Source organism: Girardinichthys multiradiatus, chromosome 5 (genome assembly GCF_021462225.1).
Source record: "Girardinichthys multiradiatus isolate DD_20200921_A chromosome 5, DD_fGirMul_XY1, whole genome shotgun sequence".
NCBI lineage: Eukaryota > Metazoa > Chordata > Actinopteri > Cyprinodontiformes > Goodeidae > Girardinichthys > Girardinichthys multiradiatus.
Window position 1 is genome coordinate 52,237,957 of NC_061798.1, and position 17,705 is coordinate 52,255,661.

The window sequence follows — 17,705 nt, forward strand, 5'->3', positions numbered from 1 at the left end:
TTTCCCTGACCTGTACAAGGTGTACCTCGCCTCAGCACCAGCCAGGAATGTGAGAAGATACCAGAGCTGCTCACATTCCAGGCTGGTGCTGAAAGCAAACGGAGCGATGCATTGATCTGCTGGGAATGTCTGTTTGTTCTGGTCATTTTACCAAACTAAACCTCATTAAACAAAAAGGGGATAACAGTAAAATGTTGATAGGTGAGTGTCCATATTAATATGAAATAGGTGCAGCATGAAAATAAACAGCATGGTGAGAAACATAATAATAAGCAAATCAGAATGATGAGCATGTAAATAAGCTATGTCCAAATATGTTAATGCTGTGTGACAATTAATTTCATTTTGGTAAGTTCTATCATCATGATTTAAACATTTCTGATCATTACATTTCTCTCCACTGATTACTAGAGCACATTTTTCCTATTTATTTGTATTTTTTGTCTTTTGCAACAACCAATTACAAGAAGACAGCATCACACGTAGCAACAGGGTCAACCACACTTAGCAATGTGGTCAAGAACGCCTCTCTGTCGTCTCCTTCTCAGAGTCGCGTTCAGCAGAGAACTGAACCACTGAAGCTGAGACAAGAAATATTTCATTATCTAGATCATCTACAACACAACCTGTATAAAACTCTCATTTGTTCTTAAATTGTTTTATTCAATTAAATCTAGAGATTAACATGAAGGAGAGTTATTATGAGTTATAAATACACTGAACATGTAGTAAAATCTAGAAATATGTATATATTTTAATTTATTTAGATGTGTTGGAATTTCTTCTTTAACATGCCTGCAATGAAATTAGAGGCAGAAGACTGACTGTGACAAGTGGACCCATTCGGGTTTTGGTTCCGGAGATGTGCCATAAAGTGATGATCTTTACCTTACGTTTGTTTCTTTATGAATTCATAAAGAACTAAACCTAACCCCAACCCCTACTCTGATTATTTATTCCAGTTTTTCCTTACCCTAAATCTGTTTTCTAAGTTAAAGGGAGCAAAACCCTAAAGTCCTTTACAGACCAATTCGGGTTTTTTAGTGCCGAATTTTAACCAGCAACCGTTGCGCTGATCATTTTTGGTACCACACCTGTTGACACGCCTTTTATAATCAGTGTTCTTTTAGATAAACCCTCTATGTACTCCAAACAGATGCCCATTGCCCTAAAACTACAGTACCCATGATTCCTTTAGTCCGGTTTTTCCGGGTTGTTGGTTTTCAGACCATACAGACGGCCATATTTGATTCGGTTGCAGTGTTCTGACAGCTACTTCACGAAGAAACACGTCTCAAAGTGACGACAGGTCCAGTTAAAAATCCTCCCGAAACGACGTCCAGCTGCTTCCACAGCCAGCACACCTCACAACCAGCAGGCAACCATGAATCCAGAATAGTAAGTCTGGTTACGGCGCGGATTGACACGTCTAGGTCCGGGCTGAGCTGTCAGTTCACCGGGGAGGCTAACGCTGAGCTAGCCGGGCGGAGCGTCGCATTAGCGGCATTTCTCCGCGTTGTTCCGCCGTTGACCCGAACGCCTGACAGTACATCTATCGACAGCTGTGTAGTCGATCCTCTAACTCGGTCCTGGCTGCGGAACTGAGTCGAGAGAAGACCGAGAAATTATAGAAGTTACTGGTCCGATAGTAGCTAACTGCTAGCGGCTAGCAGGCTAACTCTATTTACTCCGATTAGCTAGTTACCGTGTGACGGGTTAGTTACCGTTTGACGATGGGTTAGTTGCGTTATTATGAATTGATTACTGTCTCACGGATGGGTTAGGTTAGTTACTGGTTCATTACTGTTTGAGAATCGGCTTTATTTGCCAGGTTTGAGCTTCCGCTTTGCTCTCAATGAGAAGATTTAAAATCTAAATATATAAAAAAGCAGCAAGAAAAGGTTTGAAGGTTTAGTTACAGGTTGAGGGGCTGGTTAGTCATTTCTGGCGGATGTCTTTGATAACCTGTTTCCTTGGAAACTAGGGGATGTGCAGTTACACTAATTTGTGAGATAATTTCTTTGTCGAGCTAAACAATTAGAAAAAATCTCCTGAAATTAACATTTTTTTCAGATTATGCTTGTTATTTTGTTCTTTAAATGGAACACATGTTGTGTTGCCAAACTCGGCCAGTAATCATATGAAAGAATCATAATTTTAAACTTTAATTTAAATAGTAGATTTTTTTCCCTAGTGTTGAGCAGACCTTCTGGGCTGAGTTGGACCTTCACCGTTTCTTCTCACTCATCAACCAGTCTTTCATAAAGCAGTCACCGTTAAATTAGAACAGTGTTTCTGTTCTGGCATTTCAAAGTAGGAATCTGGATTTATTGTAGGGTGGAAAATATGATGATTTTTACAGTACAATCATGGATTTAACAATATTTTACTATCTGAAAATATAGTTTAAAGAAGCATTTATGCTAAAGAGTATTTTCAGTACACTTTGTCCCAGAGTCTTGTACTTAACTGAAAAATTAATTTAAATTTAAAATGTAAACATCAGCAACACTTGGAAAAAGAGCTTCATTGCTACACAATAATAACATGATTTATTATGCATGTTATTACCATGAGTATTAATAATACAAATTTAATCACTGAGAATATCCTGTGTATCAGTCTGTAGTTTAACACACAGGACACTCAACTTTTACACTGTGGCTTTATGAGAGAAGTTGTATTTAGATTTAGACAAAGTACGATTAAAGTCCAGAGAGGCTCTTATTCTGAAGGTCTAAGGAAGCATTGTGTCAGTTTATCATCTGTGTTGATGCTGAAAAACTGAAAACGTCATTACCTTTGCTGTGTAGAGGTTTAGCAGAACCTTAGCTACAGTGCTGATAATCCAAAGTGGTAACCAGTTAAACAAGATAAACCAGACCATTCTGCAGATTTCACATATCCTGCTAAAGCTAACCTGCTTTGTGTTAGCTGCTAGGTGCTACTCATGCAGGCCTTTCCTGCACACTTCTACCATCTAGAATTTAGCTACAGTTAGCGCTTGGCGCTGACTGCTGGATGAAGTTACTATCTCTACCTTCATCTGGAGCGAAGCATCTGAGACGCCGTGTTTGATGGACAATCAGAAAACTTTTTATTGCAAAGTCATTCTAAAATGGTAATATTAACTAAATATTAAAGCTGAACATGAATTATTAATCAATGTGTTTTAACAGATTGTCGACTCATTCTAATATCGTCAAATTGCCCAAACCTCATTTGTAAATCTGCATCCCTTTGAAAAGCTCCAGCTGTAGAAAGTAGACCTCGGTGTGTTCAGGTACACCTGGTAAACCTGGAAACCTAAACATAGCAGCTGTTTAAAACAGAAAATGTATTTTTTTGTTTCTTTAATGCATGTGAACGGGCCATGGTAGAAACTGCTGTGTCTTTGGGCTGAAGTGAATATTTTTCTGCAAAGAAAAGATGTTTTCCTTGGAAACCTGAAGCTTTCGGCTCCAACATGAAGAATCAGGCTGACCTCTGGGTAATGATCCTGGTGGACCACAGCAAACAGTTGTCCTCTTCACATTTAGTCTGACGAGACAGAAAGCTCAGCTGAATATGCTCGGAAGTCAGTTCTGTTATGCACCAGAGCTTTGTGGTTCTGACCCAATTTGGTTGGAATAGAGCTGAATCTGACCTCTTCAACCGACTGCTGGATGTAAAGAAGTCATGTTTCTGTTGGAATATATGAGAAGATGAAGAGGTCAGGGTAGTTTCTCACTTTAGACTGAATCATGTGGACCAGGGCTGCAACTAATGATTATTCTGATAATTGATTAATAAGCGGATAGCAAAAAGTGCCTAATAGGAGATTATTTACAGAATATGAACCAGGTGAAGCTAAAGCTACGCCACTAAAGGCATTCTGGATAGAAGATATTTGCAGACAAGGAAGGTTTTTCATCTTAAATGCTAAAAGTATATAATGTTTGTACAGCTTTGGCCTAATTACTGCTCAGAGTGGGTTGTTCTCAGCAAACAGTCTGATTTAGAGTCGGTATTCTCCACTTAATGATTATTTGATTTCTAAATTAGTTGACCATTATTTCAATAATCGATTAATGAAGATTAATCCAATTAATTATTTCAGCCCTAATGTGAACATGTCAGAGCTGTGAACTGGACTGATAACGTGTGTGTGTGTGTGTGTGTGTGTGTGTGCCCTCGCAGCGACTACTTATTCAAGCTGCTGCTGATCGGTGACTCTGGTGTCGGAAAGTCTTGTCTCCTGCTTCGGTTTGCAGTAAGTCTCTCTGTGTGTCAATTAGACTGTGGCTGATGAGCTGCAGGTGTCTCACTCACCTGTCTGTGTGATTGACTGCAGGATGACACGTACACAGAAAGCTACATCAGCACCATCGGGGTGGACTTCAAGATCAGGACCATCGAGCTGGACGGGAAGACCATCAAGCTTCAGATTGTAAGGAGCCAATGTTCCACAGAGAATTTGTGATGTTTGTGTGGTTTAAGATGACCTTTAATCTGACCCTCTGCAGTGGGACACAGCCGGGCAGGAAAGGTTCAGAACCATCACGTCCAGTTACTACAGAGGAGCTCATGGCATCATAGTGGTCTACGATGTGACGGATCAGGTCAGTGACCTCTGACACCATTTCCATCAGTGATCAAAGCATCTTTAAATTGGGGCTGCTGACGTGAAATGTAATAATCAGTAAACATTAATATTACTATTCAATAGACGCGTCATGAATCGAACTTTTATTTTCCTTTAACTTTGTGTTGGCATCCCATAATGCTGCACCTGAGCAGGAAACAGCGGCAGTCTGGTTTGGTTTATATCCAGTTCAGCCTCGTCATATTTGACATCCTGAACACTTTATTTGGAAATACATAAATAATAAAGGCTTTATACTTTAAAGTGCAAATCTGTTAAAGTTTTACTTTGCAGTACTTCAGCTTCCCCTCAAAGCCTGACATGAACCTTAAAGGAATATCCATAATCCTGCACAAATTTGAGCCATGAGTGAGAAGCGCAGTTTAGTTTGAGGTGTAAGCCCCGCCCCCAATCGTTTTTCCCCATGAAAAGCCCTCCTTCTCTCCTTCCTGGTCTCCTCCCAGTCGACAGGAATGAGACTAAACCATGAAAAGCCCTCCGTCTCTCCTTCCTGGTCTCCTCCCAGTCGACAGGAATGAGACTAAACCATGAAAAGCCCTCCGTCTCTCCTTCCTGGTCTCCTCCCAGTCGACATGAATGAGACTAAACCATGAAAAGCCCTCCGTCTCTCCTTCCTGGTCTCCTCCCAGTCGACACGAATGAGACTAAACCATGAAAAGCCCTCCGTCTCTCCTTCCTGGTCTCCTCCCAGTCGACAGGAATGAGACTAAACCATGAAAAGCCCTCCGTCTCTCCTTCCTGGTCTCCTCCCAGTCGACAGGAATGAGACTAAACCATGAAAAGCCCTCCGTCTCTCCTTCCTGGTCTCCTCCCAGTCGACACGAATGAGACTAAACCATGAAAAGCCCTCCGTCTCTCCTTCCTGGTCTCCTCCCAGTCGACACGAATGAGACTAAACCATGAAAAGCCCTCCGTCTCTCCTTCCTGGTCTCCTCCCAGTCGACAGGAATGAGACTAAACCATGAAAAGCCCTCCGTCTCTCCTTCCTGGTCTCCTCCCAGTCGACAGGAATGAGACTAAACCATGAAAAGCCCTCCGTCTCTCCTTCCTGGTCTCCTCCCAGTCGACACGAATGAGACTAAACCATGAAAAGCCCTCCGTCTCTCCTTCCTGGTCTCCTCCCAGTCGACATGAATGAGACTAAACCATGAAAAGCCCTCCGTCTCTCCTTCCTGGTCTCCTCCCAGTCGACAGGAATGAGACTAAACCATGAAAAGCCCTCCGTCTCTCCTTCCTGGTCTCCTCCCAGTCGACACGAATGAGACTAAACCATGAAAAGCCCTCCGTTTCTCCTTCCTGGTCTCCTCCCAGTCGACACGAATGAGACTAAACCATGAAAAGCCCTCCGTCTCTCCTTCCTGGTCTCCTCCCAGTCGACACGAATGAGACTAAACCATGAAAAGCCCTCCGTCTCTCCTTCCTGGTCTCCTCCCAGTCGACACGAATGAGACTAAACCATGAAAAGCCCTCCTTCTCTCCTTCCTGGTCTCCTCCCAGTCGACAGGAATGAGACTAAACCATGAAAAGCCCTCCGTCTCTCCTTCCTGGTCTCCTCCCAGTCGACATGAATGAGACTAAACCATGAAAAGCCCTCCGTCTCTCCTTCCTGGTCTCCTCCCAGTCGACACGAATGAGACTAAACCATGAAAAGCCCTCCTTCTCTCCTTCCTGGTCTCCTCCCAGTCGACAGGAATGAGACTAAACCATGAAAAGCCCTCCGTCTCTCCTTCCTGGTCTCCTCCCAGTCGACAGGAATGAGACTAAACCATGAAAAGCCCTCCGTCTCTCCTTCCTGGTCTCCTCCCAGTCGACACGAATGAGACTAAACCATGAAAAGCCCTCCGTCTCTCCTTCCTGGTCTCCTCCCAGTCGACATGAATGAGACTAAACCATGAAAAGCCCTCCGTCTCTCCTTCCTGGTCTCCTCCCAGTCGACACGAATGAGACTAAACCATGAAAAGCCCTCCTTCTCTCCTTCCTGGTCTCCTCCCAGTCGACATGAATGAGACTAAACCATGAAAAGCCCTCCGTCTCTCCTTCCTGGTCTCCTCCCAGTCGACACGAATGAGACTAAACCATGAAAAGCCCTCCTTCTCTCCTTCCTGGTCTCCTCCCAGTCGACAGGAATGAGACTAAACCATGAAAAGCCCTCCGTCTCTCCTTCCTGGTCTCCTCCCAGTCGACAGGAATGAGACTAAACCATGAAAAGCCCTCCGTCTCTCCTTCCTGGTCTCCTCCCAGTCGACACGAATGAGACTAAACCATGAAAAGCCCTCCGTCTCTCCTTCCTGGTCTCCTCCCAGTCGACATGAATGAGACTAAACCATGAAAAGCCCTCCGTCTCTCCTTCCTGGTCTCCTCCCAGTCGACACGAATGAGACTAAACCATGAAAAGCCCTCCTTCTCTCCTTCCTGGTCTCCTCCCAGTCGACACGAATGAGACTAAACCATGAAAAGCCCTCCGTCTCTCCTTCCTGGTCTCCTCCCAGTCGACACGAATGAGACTAAACCATGAAAAGCCCTCCGTCTCTCCTTCCTGGTCTCCTCCCAGTCGACACGAATGAGACTAAACCATGAAAAGCCCTCCGTCTCTCCTTCCTGGTCTCCTCCCAGTCGACATGAATGAGACTAAACCATGAAAAGCCCTCCGTCTCTCCTTCCTGGTCTCCTCCCAGTCGACACGAATGAGACTAAACCATGAAAAGCCCTCCTTCTCTCCTTCCTGGTCTCCTCCCAGTCGACAGGAATGAGACTAAACCATGAAAAGCCCTCCGTCTCTCCTTCCTGGTCTCCTCCCAGTCGACAGGAATGAGACTAAACCATGAAAAGCCCTCCGTCTCTCCTTCCTGGTCTCCTCCCAGTCGACACGAATGAGACTAAACCATGAAAAGCCCTCCGTCTCTCCTTCCTGGTCTCCTCCCAGTCGACATGAATGAGACTAAACCATGAAAAGCCCTCCGTCTCTCCTTCCTGGTCTCCTCCCAGTCGACACGAATGAGACTAAACCATGAAAAGCCCTCCGTCTCTCCTTCCTGGTCTCCTCCCAGTCGACACGAATGAGACTAAACCATGAAAAGCCCTCCTTCTCTCCTTCCTGGTCTCCTCCCAGTCGACAGGAATGAGACTAAACCATGAAAAGCCCTCCGTCTCTCCTTCCTGGTCTCCTCCCAGTCGACAGGAATGAGACTAAACCATGAAAAGCCCTCCGTCTCTCCTTCCTGGTCTCCTCCCAGTCGACACGAATGAGACTAAACCATGAAAAGCCCTCCGTCTCTCCTTCCTGGTCTCCTCCCAGTCGACATGAATGAGACTAAACCATGAAAAGCCCTCCGTCTCTCCTTCCTGGTCTCCTCCCAGTCGACACGAATGAGACTAAACCATGAAAAGCCCTCCTTCTCTCCTTCCTGGTCTCCTCCCAGTCGACAGGAATGAGACTAAACCATGAAAAGCCCTCCGTCTCTCCTTCCTGGTCTCCTCCCAGTCGACATGAATGAGACTAAACCATGAAAAGCCCTCCGTCTCTCCTTCCTGGTCTCCTCCCAGTCGACACGAATGAGACTAAACCATGAAAAGCCCTCCTTCTCTCCTTCCTGGTCTCCTCCCAGTCGACAGGAATGAGACTAAACCATGAAAAGCCCTCCGTCTCTCCTTCCTGGTCTCCTCCCAGTCGACACGAATGAGACTAAACCATGAAAAGCCCTCCTTCTCTCCTTCCTGGTCTCCTCCCAGTCGACACGAATGAGACTAAACCATGAAAAGCCCTCCTTCTCTCCTTCCTGGTCTCCTCCCAGTCGACACGAATGAGACTAAACCATGAAAAGCCCTCCGTCTCTCCTTCCTGGTCTCCTCCCAGTCGACACGAATGAGACTAAACCATGAAAAGCCCTCCTTCTCTCCTTCCTGGTCTCCTCCCAGTCGACACGAATGAGACTAAACCATGAAAAGCCCTCCTTCTCTCCTTCCTGGTCTCCTCCCAGTCGACACGAATGAGACTAAACCATGAAAAGCCCTCCTTCTCTCCTTCCTGGTCTCCTCCCAGTCGACACGAATGAGACTAAACCATGAAAAGCCCTCCGTCTCTCCTTCCTGGTCTCCTCCCAGTCGACACGAATGAGACTAAACCATGAAAAGCCCTCCGTCTCTCCTTCCTGGTCTCCTCCCAGTCGACACGAATGAGACTAAACCATGAAAAGCCCTCCTTCTCTCCTTCCTGGTCTCCTCCCAGTCGACACGAATGAGACTAAACCATGAAAAGCCCTCCGTCTCTCCTTCCTGGTCTCCTCCCAGTCGACACGAATGAGACTAAACCATGAAAAGCCCTCCGTCTCTCCTTCCTGGTCTCCTCCCAGTCGACACGAATGAGACTAAACCATGAAAAGCCCTCCTTCTCTCCTTCCTGGTCTCCTCCCAGTCGACATGAATGAGACTAAACCATGAAAAGCCCTCCGTCTCTCCTTCCCGGTCTCCTCCCAGTCGACATGAATGAGACTAAAAAGCTTGTGCACGGTCCTCCACAAGGCTTCATTGAGGGATTTCATTTTCTCTGACATAAAAATGGTTACCTTGGGGCACGCTGACGGTGCTGGTGGTGTAGGGGTTGAGCGCGCGACCCTATAGTTCTCGGTGCGGCGGTCCCGGGTTCGAGTCCCAGACCCAGTGTAGCGGCTATCAAATTCCATCCCTTTTTTTAGTCGCTTCTGACTGCGGGGGATCGAGGTCCTAACGCTCCAAAAAGTAATGTCCAGACCGGGACATTATTAAAATTTATTAAACAAAATGATCATTGAATTTGATCCAAAATCCAGGGTGGCGGTCTATGGCAGCACGCAAAATAGATGGCAATTATTGTTCATGTGGATATGATGGAGCCTAACCGGCAAACCTTATAACCTCCCATCCACGCTGCCCTTTCACCTTAACACCCGTATAGATTTCCTCCCACACCGCCACCAATGATGGAGTGAAATATAGATCAGAGTGTCAGTCTACATATACACCAAACCAAACCGAATCATCAAAACCAAATAAGACCGACTCAAACTATTCCCAAACACCAAAAACTACAAATGGCTCCTATTCCTCCTGACCTTTGCTGAATGTCTCTCTTTCCTGTCTACCTACTATTGAAAAATGAAAAATAAAGGCCTCTAGTGCCACCAAAAAAACAAAAAAACAAATATATATATATATAAAAGAAAAATGTTACATCTCGGGTAAATGATATTTTAGTCAGAGGAGGTATCGCTACCTTCCCTCGTGCTACGGCAGCCATGCTGTTCTGTTTACCCTGTCCAGCGCCGTTAGAGGAGCTGCTGCTTAGCAAAGGCTCCGCCCCTCAAACAGTCGGCCATGTTGTCTCCAGGTCACTGCTTGTTCCTACTAAAATAGCCTGGACTTACTCGACTGCGCCATCAATTAGTCATTTGTTAGTATCAAAGTATATATATAATACATTGTGTGAAAATAATTTTTCTTAACCAGACAAAAATAAATTCAGGTATAGTTTCTTTAACCGTCTGGAGTCCAGGGTTTAAATGGTCATATTTTCCAATACAAACGTTATTATTGCCTTATGTTATGTTTTTCAGCACAACCTCAGTGTGTGAATTTATACGTATCTTTTGTATTTGGACAAACTGGACTTCCAAATTGGACCTGAAGTCACACAAAAATAGAAAATCAGATTTTCTTTGGCAGTGAAATCACAAAGATTTCTAACGAATCGTTTTGATATCTAGAAAGTAAATAAACTCTGTAAATTAATAAAACTCTCGTACAAATATAACAAACAACAGTTGTTTAGAATTATTTACAGGAAAATGAAGGCAACTCGTTGATTTCTGTTCAACTATTTAAAACTACGGGTCAAAACAAGATGCCAAAGCAAAGATTTGTGCCAAATAAATGAAAATGCTGCCACTTCCTTCATCACTGTTTGTACAACTATTAACAAAAGGCTCAGCGGGTCACAACCAGACACACATTATTTGTACCACTCCTTAAAACAGTTTCTGTCCCCCAGTGGACGTCACTGGTCTGGCTCTTCCATGGTGTGGGAGACCTTTTCTTCTCCAGGAGGCCATGTTTGCATTTCAGTCAACCTTCGAGGGCTTTCAGGGCAGGATCTGTGGAAAAGGCCTCAGGAGCCTGATCTGCTGATCTGCCTGACCCATTGGTGATCAGGACCTTGCAGGATCTCCTTATCTTCCTCTTCTTGCCCTTCCTCCTCTTTCTCCATTTCTAGGATGAATGACTGATCCACCTCTTCATCGTCAGGTTCCTGACTGTCTCCCTCTTCATCTTCCAGCTGCGCTGCTGCTGTACATTGAGTCTTCACATCATCCTTTACATACGAGATAAAAACCTCTAAACTACAAACTGAATGTCACTATTCCCCGTCAATCTCACGTCTCTCTGTTCTTCTTGCTGCTCCGTTCCATCGCTCTGCTTCTCAGCGTTACTCTGTTCCTCTCCTCACCTCCACAACTTTCCTCCATCTCAGCAACAAAGTTCTGCCCATTCTTATTGGTTGAATGTGTCAGATTTCCTCCAATAGCAAAGGGGTCTCGTGTAGTTTTTATCATTTCTCCTCGCAGTAAACGTGACAATGTTCCGAACAATGATGGTTTGATTATTTAGCAGAGCTTTTACTTGGCCTATCAACCGATTAGACACTGGCGTATAGATCTTTAAACCTACATTGAAACTGAGACTCAAAGAGGCGGAGTCTTGCTGCTACGTCATCCCAGATCAGACGTGACCATGGAGCACAGGAGCTATCCCCACATCTGGATCATCTTTACTCTGGTTCTGTTCTCTGGTTCTCATCCTTCACTCTGACTGATGGGTTGGAAAATAGTCAGAACTGGGAGGATTTTTCTCTGCATGTTTTACATTTTTATGAAAACTTTACTTTTGAGATTAGGAAACATAGTTTAAATATTAATTTCATTCATGCCAGATTTAGTTCACTGGACATTTGATCATTTTATAAAGAAGTCATAAGATATCTAACTTTACCTACTGTACCTGAATGCATCATATACATTTGTAGCCTTTTTAGTTAGTACTGAGAATCTCTGAGTTTTCAGGTGTTCTTGAATGCAGCATAAAGGACTTGTTTTCAGCAGACCTGAAGTTTGACCTGAGTCAGAAGAAACTGATCAGAGGTTTCCAGCAGACGTTCAGAGTGGAACCATCATTCTGACTGTGGCTCGCCGCCTCACATTTAATGCTGCGTTTGTGTTCATCCACAGGAGTCCTTCAACAACGTCAAGCAGTGGCTGCAGGAGATCGACCGCTACGCCAGCGAGAATGTCAACAAGCTGCTCGTCGGGAACAAGTGCGACCTGACCACCAAAAAGGTGGTGGACTACACTACAGCCAAGGTATGCGGTTCTCAGGGTCCCCATCAGTCTGCTGAAGGTCTGAGGGACTCACCTAATGTCTGGTCTGGGGTCAGCTCTGATCTCCAGTCTGTAGGATGGTAACAAGTCAGGACTCAGTTCTGAAAGTCTTTGTTTGTTACGCGGCGGTTTAACAACCTGCTGACTTAAAAAGAACCATTCACCAGGAATCAGATTCCTTTAGAAGGAACTAAACTTCCTGCCGGGTTTCTGTTTCTTGTTAGTCCAGCTTAGGTGTTTCCTGCAGCTCCATCTGAATTTTCCTCCCCAGTGAAAATGAATCTATAACCTTGGTCCTGTCCTCTTGTCTCTTCCAGGAGTTCGCAGACAACCTGGGGATCCCGTTCCTGGAGACCAGTGCCAAGAGCGCCACCAACGTGGAGCAGGCCTTCATGACCATGGCGGCCGAGATCAAGAAGAGGATGGGCCCCGGGGCCACAGCCAATGCTTCAGAGAAGTCCAACTTGAAGATCCAGAGCAAGCCGGTAAACACCTCGTCTGGAGGCTGCTGCTGAGAACCATTAGGCGCCGTGATCCGACCCAGACCGCCAGCCCACCACTGGCCTCCATGTCCCCTCCTCCTCCTCCTCCTCCTCCTCCTCCTCCTCCTCCTCCTCCTCAGACAGACAGTCAGGAGGACACAAAAGGTGTTCCTGTTTGTCAGTCAGCAGTAGGATGATAAGCCCCGCCCCCACAGATCTCACCGCCATCTCCTCATCACACGGAAAACATTTTTAAAAAGAAAAGTCTCTTCGGTTTGTGCTGCTCTCCAGCAACAGCTGGGCAGAGCAACACGTCTCTCCAGACGGAGCGCGCGCTCAGACCGGCAGCGTGCACGCCGCCATGCGCTTCTTCAGCAGGCTCCGCCCCCACAGTCCACGTGCCTTCATGGCAGGAGAAGAATCCACGCTGCTCCATAATAACATTCCCGTTAGGCGGCGTGCACGCTGCTGGTTTAATTTGTCCGCTGAGCCGTGCTCCTGCAGAGCTCCTATAAACTGTATATATTTATACATAAATGTTTGCAGAACATGTAGAGCAGCGATTGAAAGGAAGCAGAAATCTGATTTGTTGCTGCAGACGTGACATTTTTGTTGCACAGTGTCTATTAAAGAATGAAGGAGATCTTTGATAAGAGCTCGTTCCTGTGTGGTCTGTTCTTCTGCTCTGGTTCTTCAGCGATCGACGCATCTGAAGAACCATCCTAAATGTGCAGGGTTCCAAAATCACACGCAGTTTGTCCAAAATAATCTGTGAAAAGCCTTAAAAGTCCATCATTTTCTGGGGTTGGAGCATCCAGAGGAACAGATCAACCCTGATGGTTGATCCTAGGACTGAGATGTTCTTGGAATAAGGCTTTTTGTGTCAACTGAACCATCTCTGACCAAATGTTCTGGATCATTATCCTTTCTCAAAATGGTGACCCAGATTCAATTCAGATGTCCTGGAGCCTCATGTACAAAGACCGAATGGATTTCCTACTGAAGCTTGCCCAGAAGTCCAGTTGTATGAAAGTGGATCCAAGAACCATTCCTACAAGCGATGTAGAATCAAGCCGACATGAGCGACGCAGAAAGGTTCCTGCAGTTGAGCATCACACGGATTAAAAGAACATGCTCCCATCCCGTCCCACGCTGCTGGTTCAGCTCGGTTCAGGGTGCCCTGACTCAGTCCTGACCCGTGTGGTGCGGTTTCCCTGCATCCCTTCTAGGGGGCGCCAAAGGGGCTCCTTCAGGCTCTGATCAGAAGGCCCGTGTTGTTTCAGAGTCATTCTAACGTGGTTTGCTAGCGGACAGCTCAGTCTGCAGGTCGCTACATATCAGCATTTATCAGAGCTGAGACCCTGCAGGATTCTTGGGTTAACTGATGACTGATCTGGGACACCTGAGGACCTGGTCAGACCTTCAGGTTTGTTGAAACCCTGACGGCCACCTAAGTTCTCTCTGCTCTCCTCCACAGGTACACTGCTGCTGTTTGTAGGTTCTTGTGTTTGGACATTATAACGCTGACCCATAGATCCTCCACACCACTGACTTCACTCTTCATAATCAGAACTTTGATTTTAACTTTAGTTTGTGTTGAATACAGAACACTTTAACATGGCGTCTCCCTTTATATTGTGGCCACTGAGTCGGGTCAGAACAGTTCTAATGAGCTCCATCACTATCTGCCATGTTTACATTTGATCTGACCACTTCCTGTCTCCTCCAGGACAGAACGGTGGGTCTGTCACTACAGACATGATGGTTCAGACTGAGGTCTCTTTGACAAACATCTGATTGGTGTTCAGGTTGTCAGCAGATGAATGCTCATCCTGACCCTGGTTCTGGTTCTGCTGGAGAGTTCTGCCTGTTGAAAGGGAGTTGTTGCTCTCCACAGTCACCACATGCTCATGTAGAAACCTGCAGAGCAGATCACCTTGACTGTACCTGGGCTGATTATTACTGACAGGAGCTTCTTAGTAAATTAGAATATCAGTGACCTCTCACACACAGAGGGATATATCCAGAGCTCTCAGGTTTAATCAGAAGTTCAGAGTGAGATGTTTGCTGGTGTCGAAGGAACTACAGATTATAAACGTTTTGGCTGCAGCAGCCCCACTTCCTCACTCTGTTCTCCCAACTGTTTTATTAAGAAAAATGTCTGATTTTACATCCTCTTTGCTACAAATAACCACAAATAGAAATAACTGGTTAATATAATAAAGGACAGATTTAGTCAAATGCATAAATTAAATTTATGCATTTGACCCAAACTGCAGAAGCTTTTGAAATGAATGTGGCTTCAATATGACAAAAACATTTACTTTATAGAAATGTACTTACGTTTATTTTGCTGCCATCTAAAACGGATCGCTGATTCTGATGTTTGTTACATGAATGTGTGACCTAAGTCCAGTGTTTCAATGCTGAAAATGTTTTTCTCCACAACAAAAAGAGAAGAAAAGCAGCTGTGAGATTTTTAAGTTTGCTTTCAGGTTCAGGATGGTCACATGTTGATAACAGCCGCTACAAAATCTAACCCCCTGCATTTCAATGTTTAAATTGTAGTTTCTATGCTCTGAAGTGTCAGAAAGTTAGTTCTGATCACTAACATCTAATATCCAGTATGATGAGATTTTCTTCATCAGAATATGACTGAATATTTCAGTTGGACAGACTCAACAGCGCCCCCTGGAATCACATTTAATGATCCCAGAGTTTAACTCTGATCATTAGATCAGAACGTTGTGTCCCGCTGCAGTCATAGCTTCTGATGGTCAGATTTTATTGTAACACCAGCATTGGTCCCAGTTGAAGCAATGAGTAATAATTTTAGCTGAAACTGACAAAGGTTCAAGCTTTTACATCCTAACCTGCTGCTGTTTCCTGATGTACGTAATAATGAATACAAGGAAAAACCCAGAGACCGAAATGTTATGATCTTTAAATAATTTTATGATTTTCCTTCTGGTTAGTTGATTATTATTATGATAAAACAAAGATTTTAGGCAAATAAACATGTTTTTATTAACTAACTACATCATTATAAAAGAATGTAACTGTATAAAAATACTCAAATAATTCCCTAATCCACGAGTCTTTGTGAATTATCTAGTCTGTATCTGAATGTAGCTTTAACAGGAATGCTGTTTTTCTTCAGCAGTTAACTAAAAGGGTTATTATATTCAGTCATGTTCATGTTTCAGGGTTACGGTATATATCTTTATATAAATGTATATTTTAAAGTTTCAAAAAACAGATTTTTTTCAACTGGCTGAATAAATAATAGTTGATAACAGTTTGCTAAAATTGTATTTCTGACCACTAATACAACTGTTGAAAGCCGGAGATTACCTGAATATTCCTGATTTTTAGCTGAAAAGCCAGAGACCTCTGTCTCAGTGTCGGGGTCTAGTTTGGGGACCTCCACCTCCTCCTCTTCCTCCATCCAAAAGAATAGTTTTTTTTTTAAGCTTGGAGTTAAGGGTGAACTGTTTGTTTCAGTAAATCAGTAGTGTTCCCACAGTAACAAATAACTTTTCTGTACACATCAAGTGGAAATGTCCTTATCAGCTGCAGTGAATAACGTCCACAGAGCGCCTCTCTATCTCTCCGCCCTTACAGGCTGCTGTCAGGGTTCTCTGCCGGTGGAGCAGGGAGAGAAGCTGAACTCGGAAGAAATTTGGTGGACACATAGAAGAGAATTCTAGATTCTTGATGGCAACAGGGCGTCTCTCTGCCAGGGTTTCTGACCATATGACCGGACAGAGATTTAAAGAGGAGCGGCAAATGTAAAGGAGGTGGACTAGCAGTACTTGTGAACAACAGATGGTGTCATCCAGGACATGTTACTGTGAAGTGTCATGTCTAGAGTCCAGATATTAAAGTGTTAGCAGTAAGCTTTCGTCCATATTTACCCAGAGAGTTCACCAGTGTTATTTTGGCAACAGTTTACGTTCCACCTTCCGCTGTTGCCAACACTGCATGTGATGCCATCAGCTCAGTTGTTGCTAAGCTACAGACACAAAACCCCAATGCTTTTGTGGCAATTTCTGGTGATTTTAACCATGCTTCACTCTCTGCTACACTTCCAACGTTTCAACAGTTTGTCAGCTGCTCTACCAGAGAAAACAAAACATTGGATTTGTTTTATGCAAATGTGAAGGACTCATACATCTCTACAGCAAGACCTCCTCTAGGCAAATCAGATCACAATCTAGTTTTTCTCTGCTTGAAATATAAGCCCCTTGTTCAGAGGCAACCTGTAATAAAGAGGACTGTGAGAAAATGGTCACAGGAAGCTGAAGAAGCCTCGGTGTTCACCTGGACAACAGACTGGAGTGAAGATGCAACTGTGAAGCCGTCTACAAGAAGGGACAGAGCAGACTGTACTTCTTGAGGAAGCTCAGGACCTTCAGTGTTTGCAGCAAGATGCTGCATATCCTCTATAAATCTGTTGTGGAGAGTGTGATCTCTTCTCCATCATCTGCTGGGGAAGCAGCATCAGAACCAGGGACTTAAAAAAGCTCAACAGGCTGATAAAGAAGGCTGGTTCTGTTCTGGGGACTCCTCTGGAACCTCTGGAGATCATTGTGGAAAGAAGGATTCTTCATAAAATGAAGAACATTATGGAGAACCCTGAGCATCCTCTTCATGAGACTGTCCTACAACAACAGAGTGTCTTCAGTCAGAGGCTTCTTCAGATCTGCTGTAAGACGGAGCTCTACAGGAGATCCTTCCTGCCCACAAACATCAGCATCTACAACGGCTCTTTGAGGAAACCTTCATAATATGAGCTACGACAACATTTAATTTCCCTTTGGGATTAATAAAGTATTTTTGAATTGAATTGAATTGAAACCAAGGAATTGACTTCATCATGCTAGTATTGATCCGATACTGATCCCGTCTTGACATCAAAATTTTGGATCGATCCACCCACCTCTAGCTTTATTTTCAGCGTGAGGAATGTCATGTGTGCGTGAAGTCAGGAAATGTGCGTGTCTCACGCTCATTGGGTGAAGCTTGAGAGCTCTGCCAGATTTCTGTCATCTTATTTTTTACCTGCTGGCTTAATTACAGCATCATGGTCACGGAGATGTTGGTGCTTAGCTCCAGCGGTCATTGGATGAGAGGCACACCGGGACAGGTGAACAGTCCATCACAGAGACA

At 44.6% G+C, this 17,705-nt stretch overlaps 1 protein-coding gene and 1 long non-coding RNA gene across 2 annotated transcripts in view; one reads left to right on the forward strand and one right to left on the reverse strand.

Annotated features, from left to right (window-relative positions):
* Positions 1–4,171, reverse strand: part of LOC124867936 — a 7,281-nt gene extending 3,110 nt beyond the window's left edge. Inside the window, exon 1 of the long non-coding RNA XR_007038178.1 lies at positions 1,920–4,171. This is a non-coding gene — a long non-coding RNA (uncharacterized LOC124867936). The remainder of the gene's footprint in view (positions 1–1,919) is intronic.
* Positions 1,223–13,186, forward strand: LOC124867935 (ras-related protein ORAB-1). Its single transcript, XM_047364642.1, has 6 exons — positions 1,223–1,398; positions 4,180–4,252; positions 4,334–4,429; positions 4,506–4,601; positions 11,902–12,033; positions 12,369–13,186. The coding sequence occupies exons 1-6, from the start codon at positions 1,385–1,387 to the stop codon at positions 12,564–12,566; spliced, it is 609 nt and encodes a 202-aa protein (XP_047220598.1). The 5' UTR covers positions 1,223–1,384; the 3' UTR covers positions 12,567–13,186.
* Positions 13,187–17,705: the final 4,519 nt, after the last annotated feature.

Coding starts and splice junctions, on each gene's coding strand:
- LOC124867935 (XM_047364642.1), top strand. Junction 4,253..4,333: donor GTCTCCTGCTTCGGTTTGCA/GTAAGTCTCTCT, acceptor GATTGACTGCAG/GATGACACGTACACAGAAAG. Junction 4,430..4,505: donor AGACCATCAAGCTTCAGATT/GTAAGGAGCCAA, acceptor GACCCTCTGCAG/TGGGACACAGCCGGGCAGGA.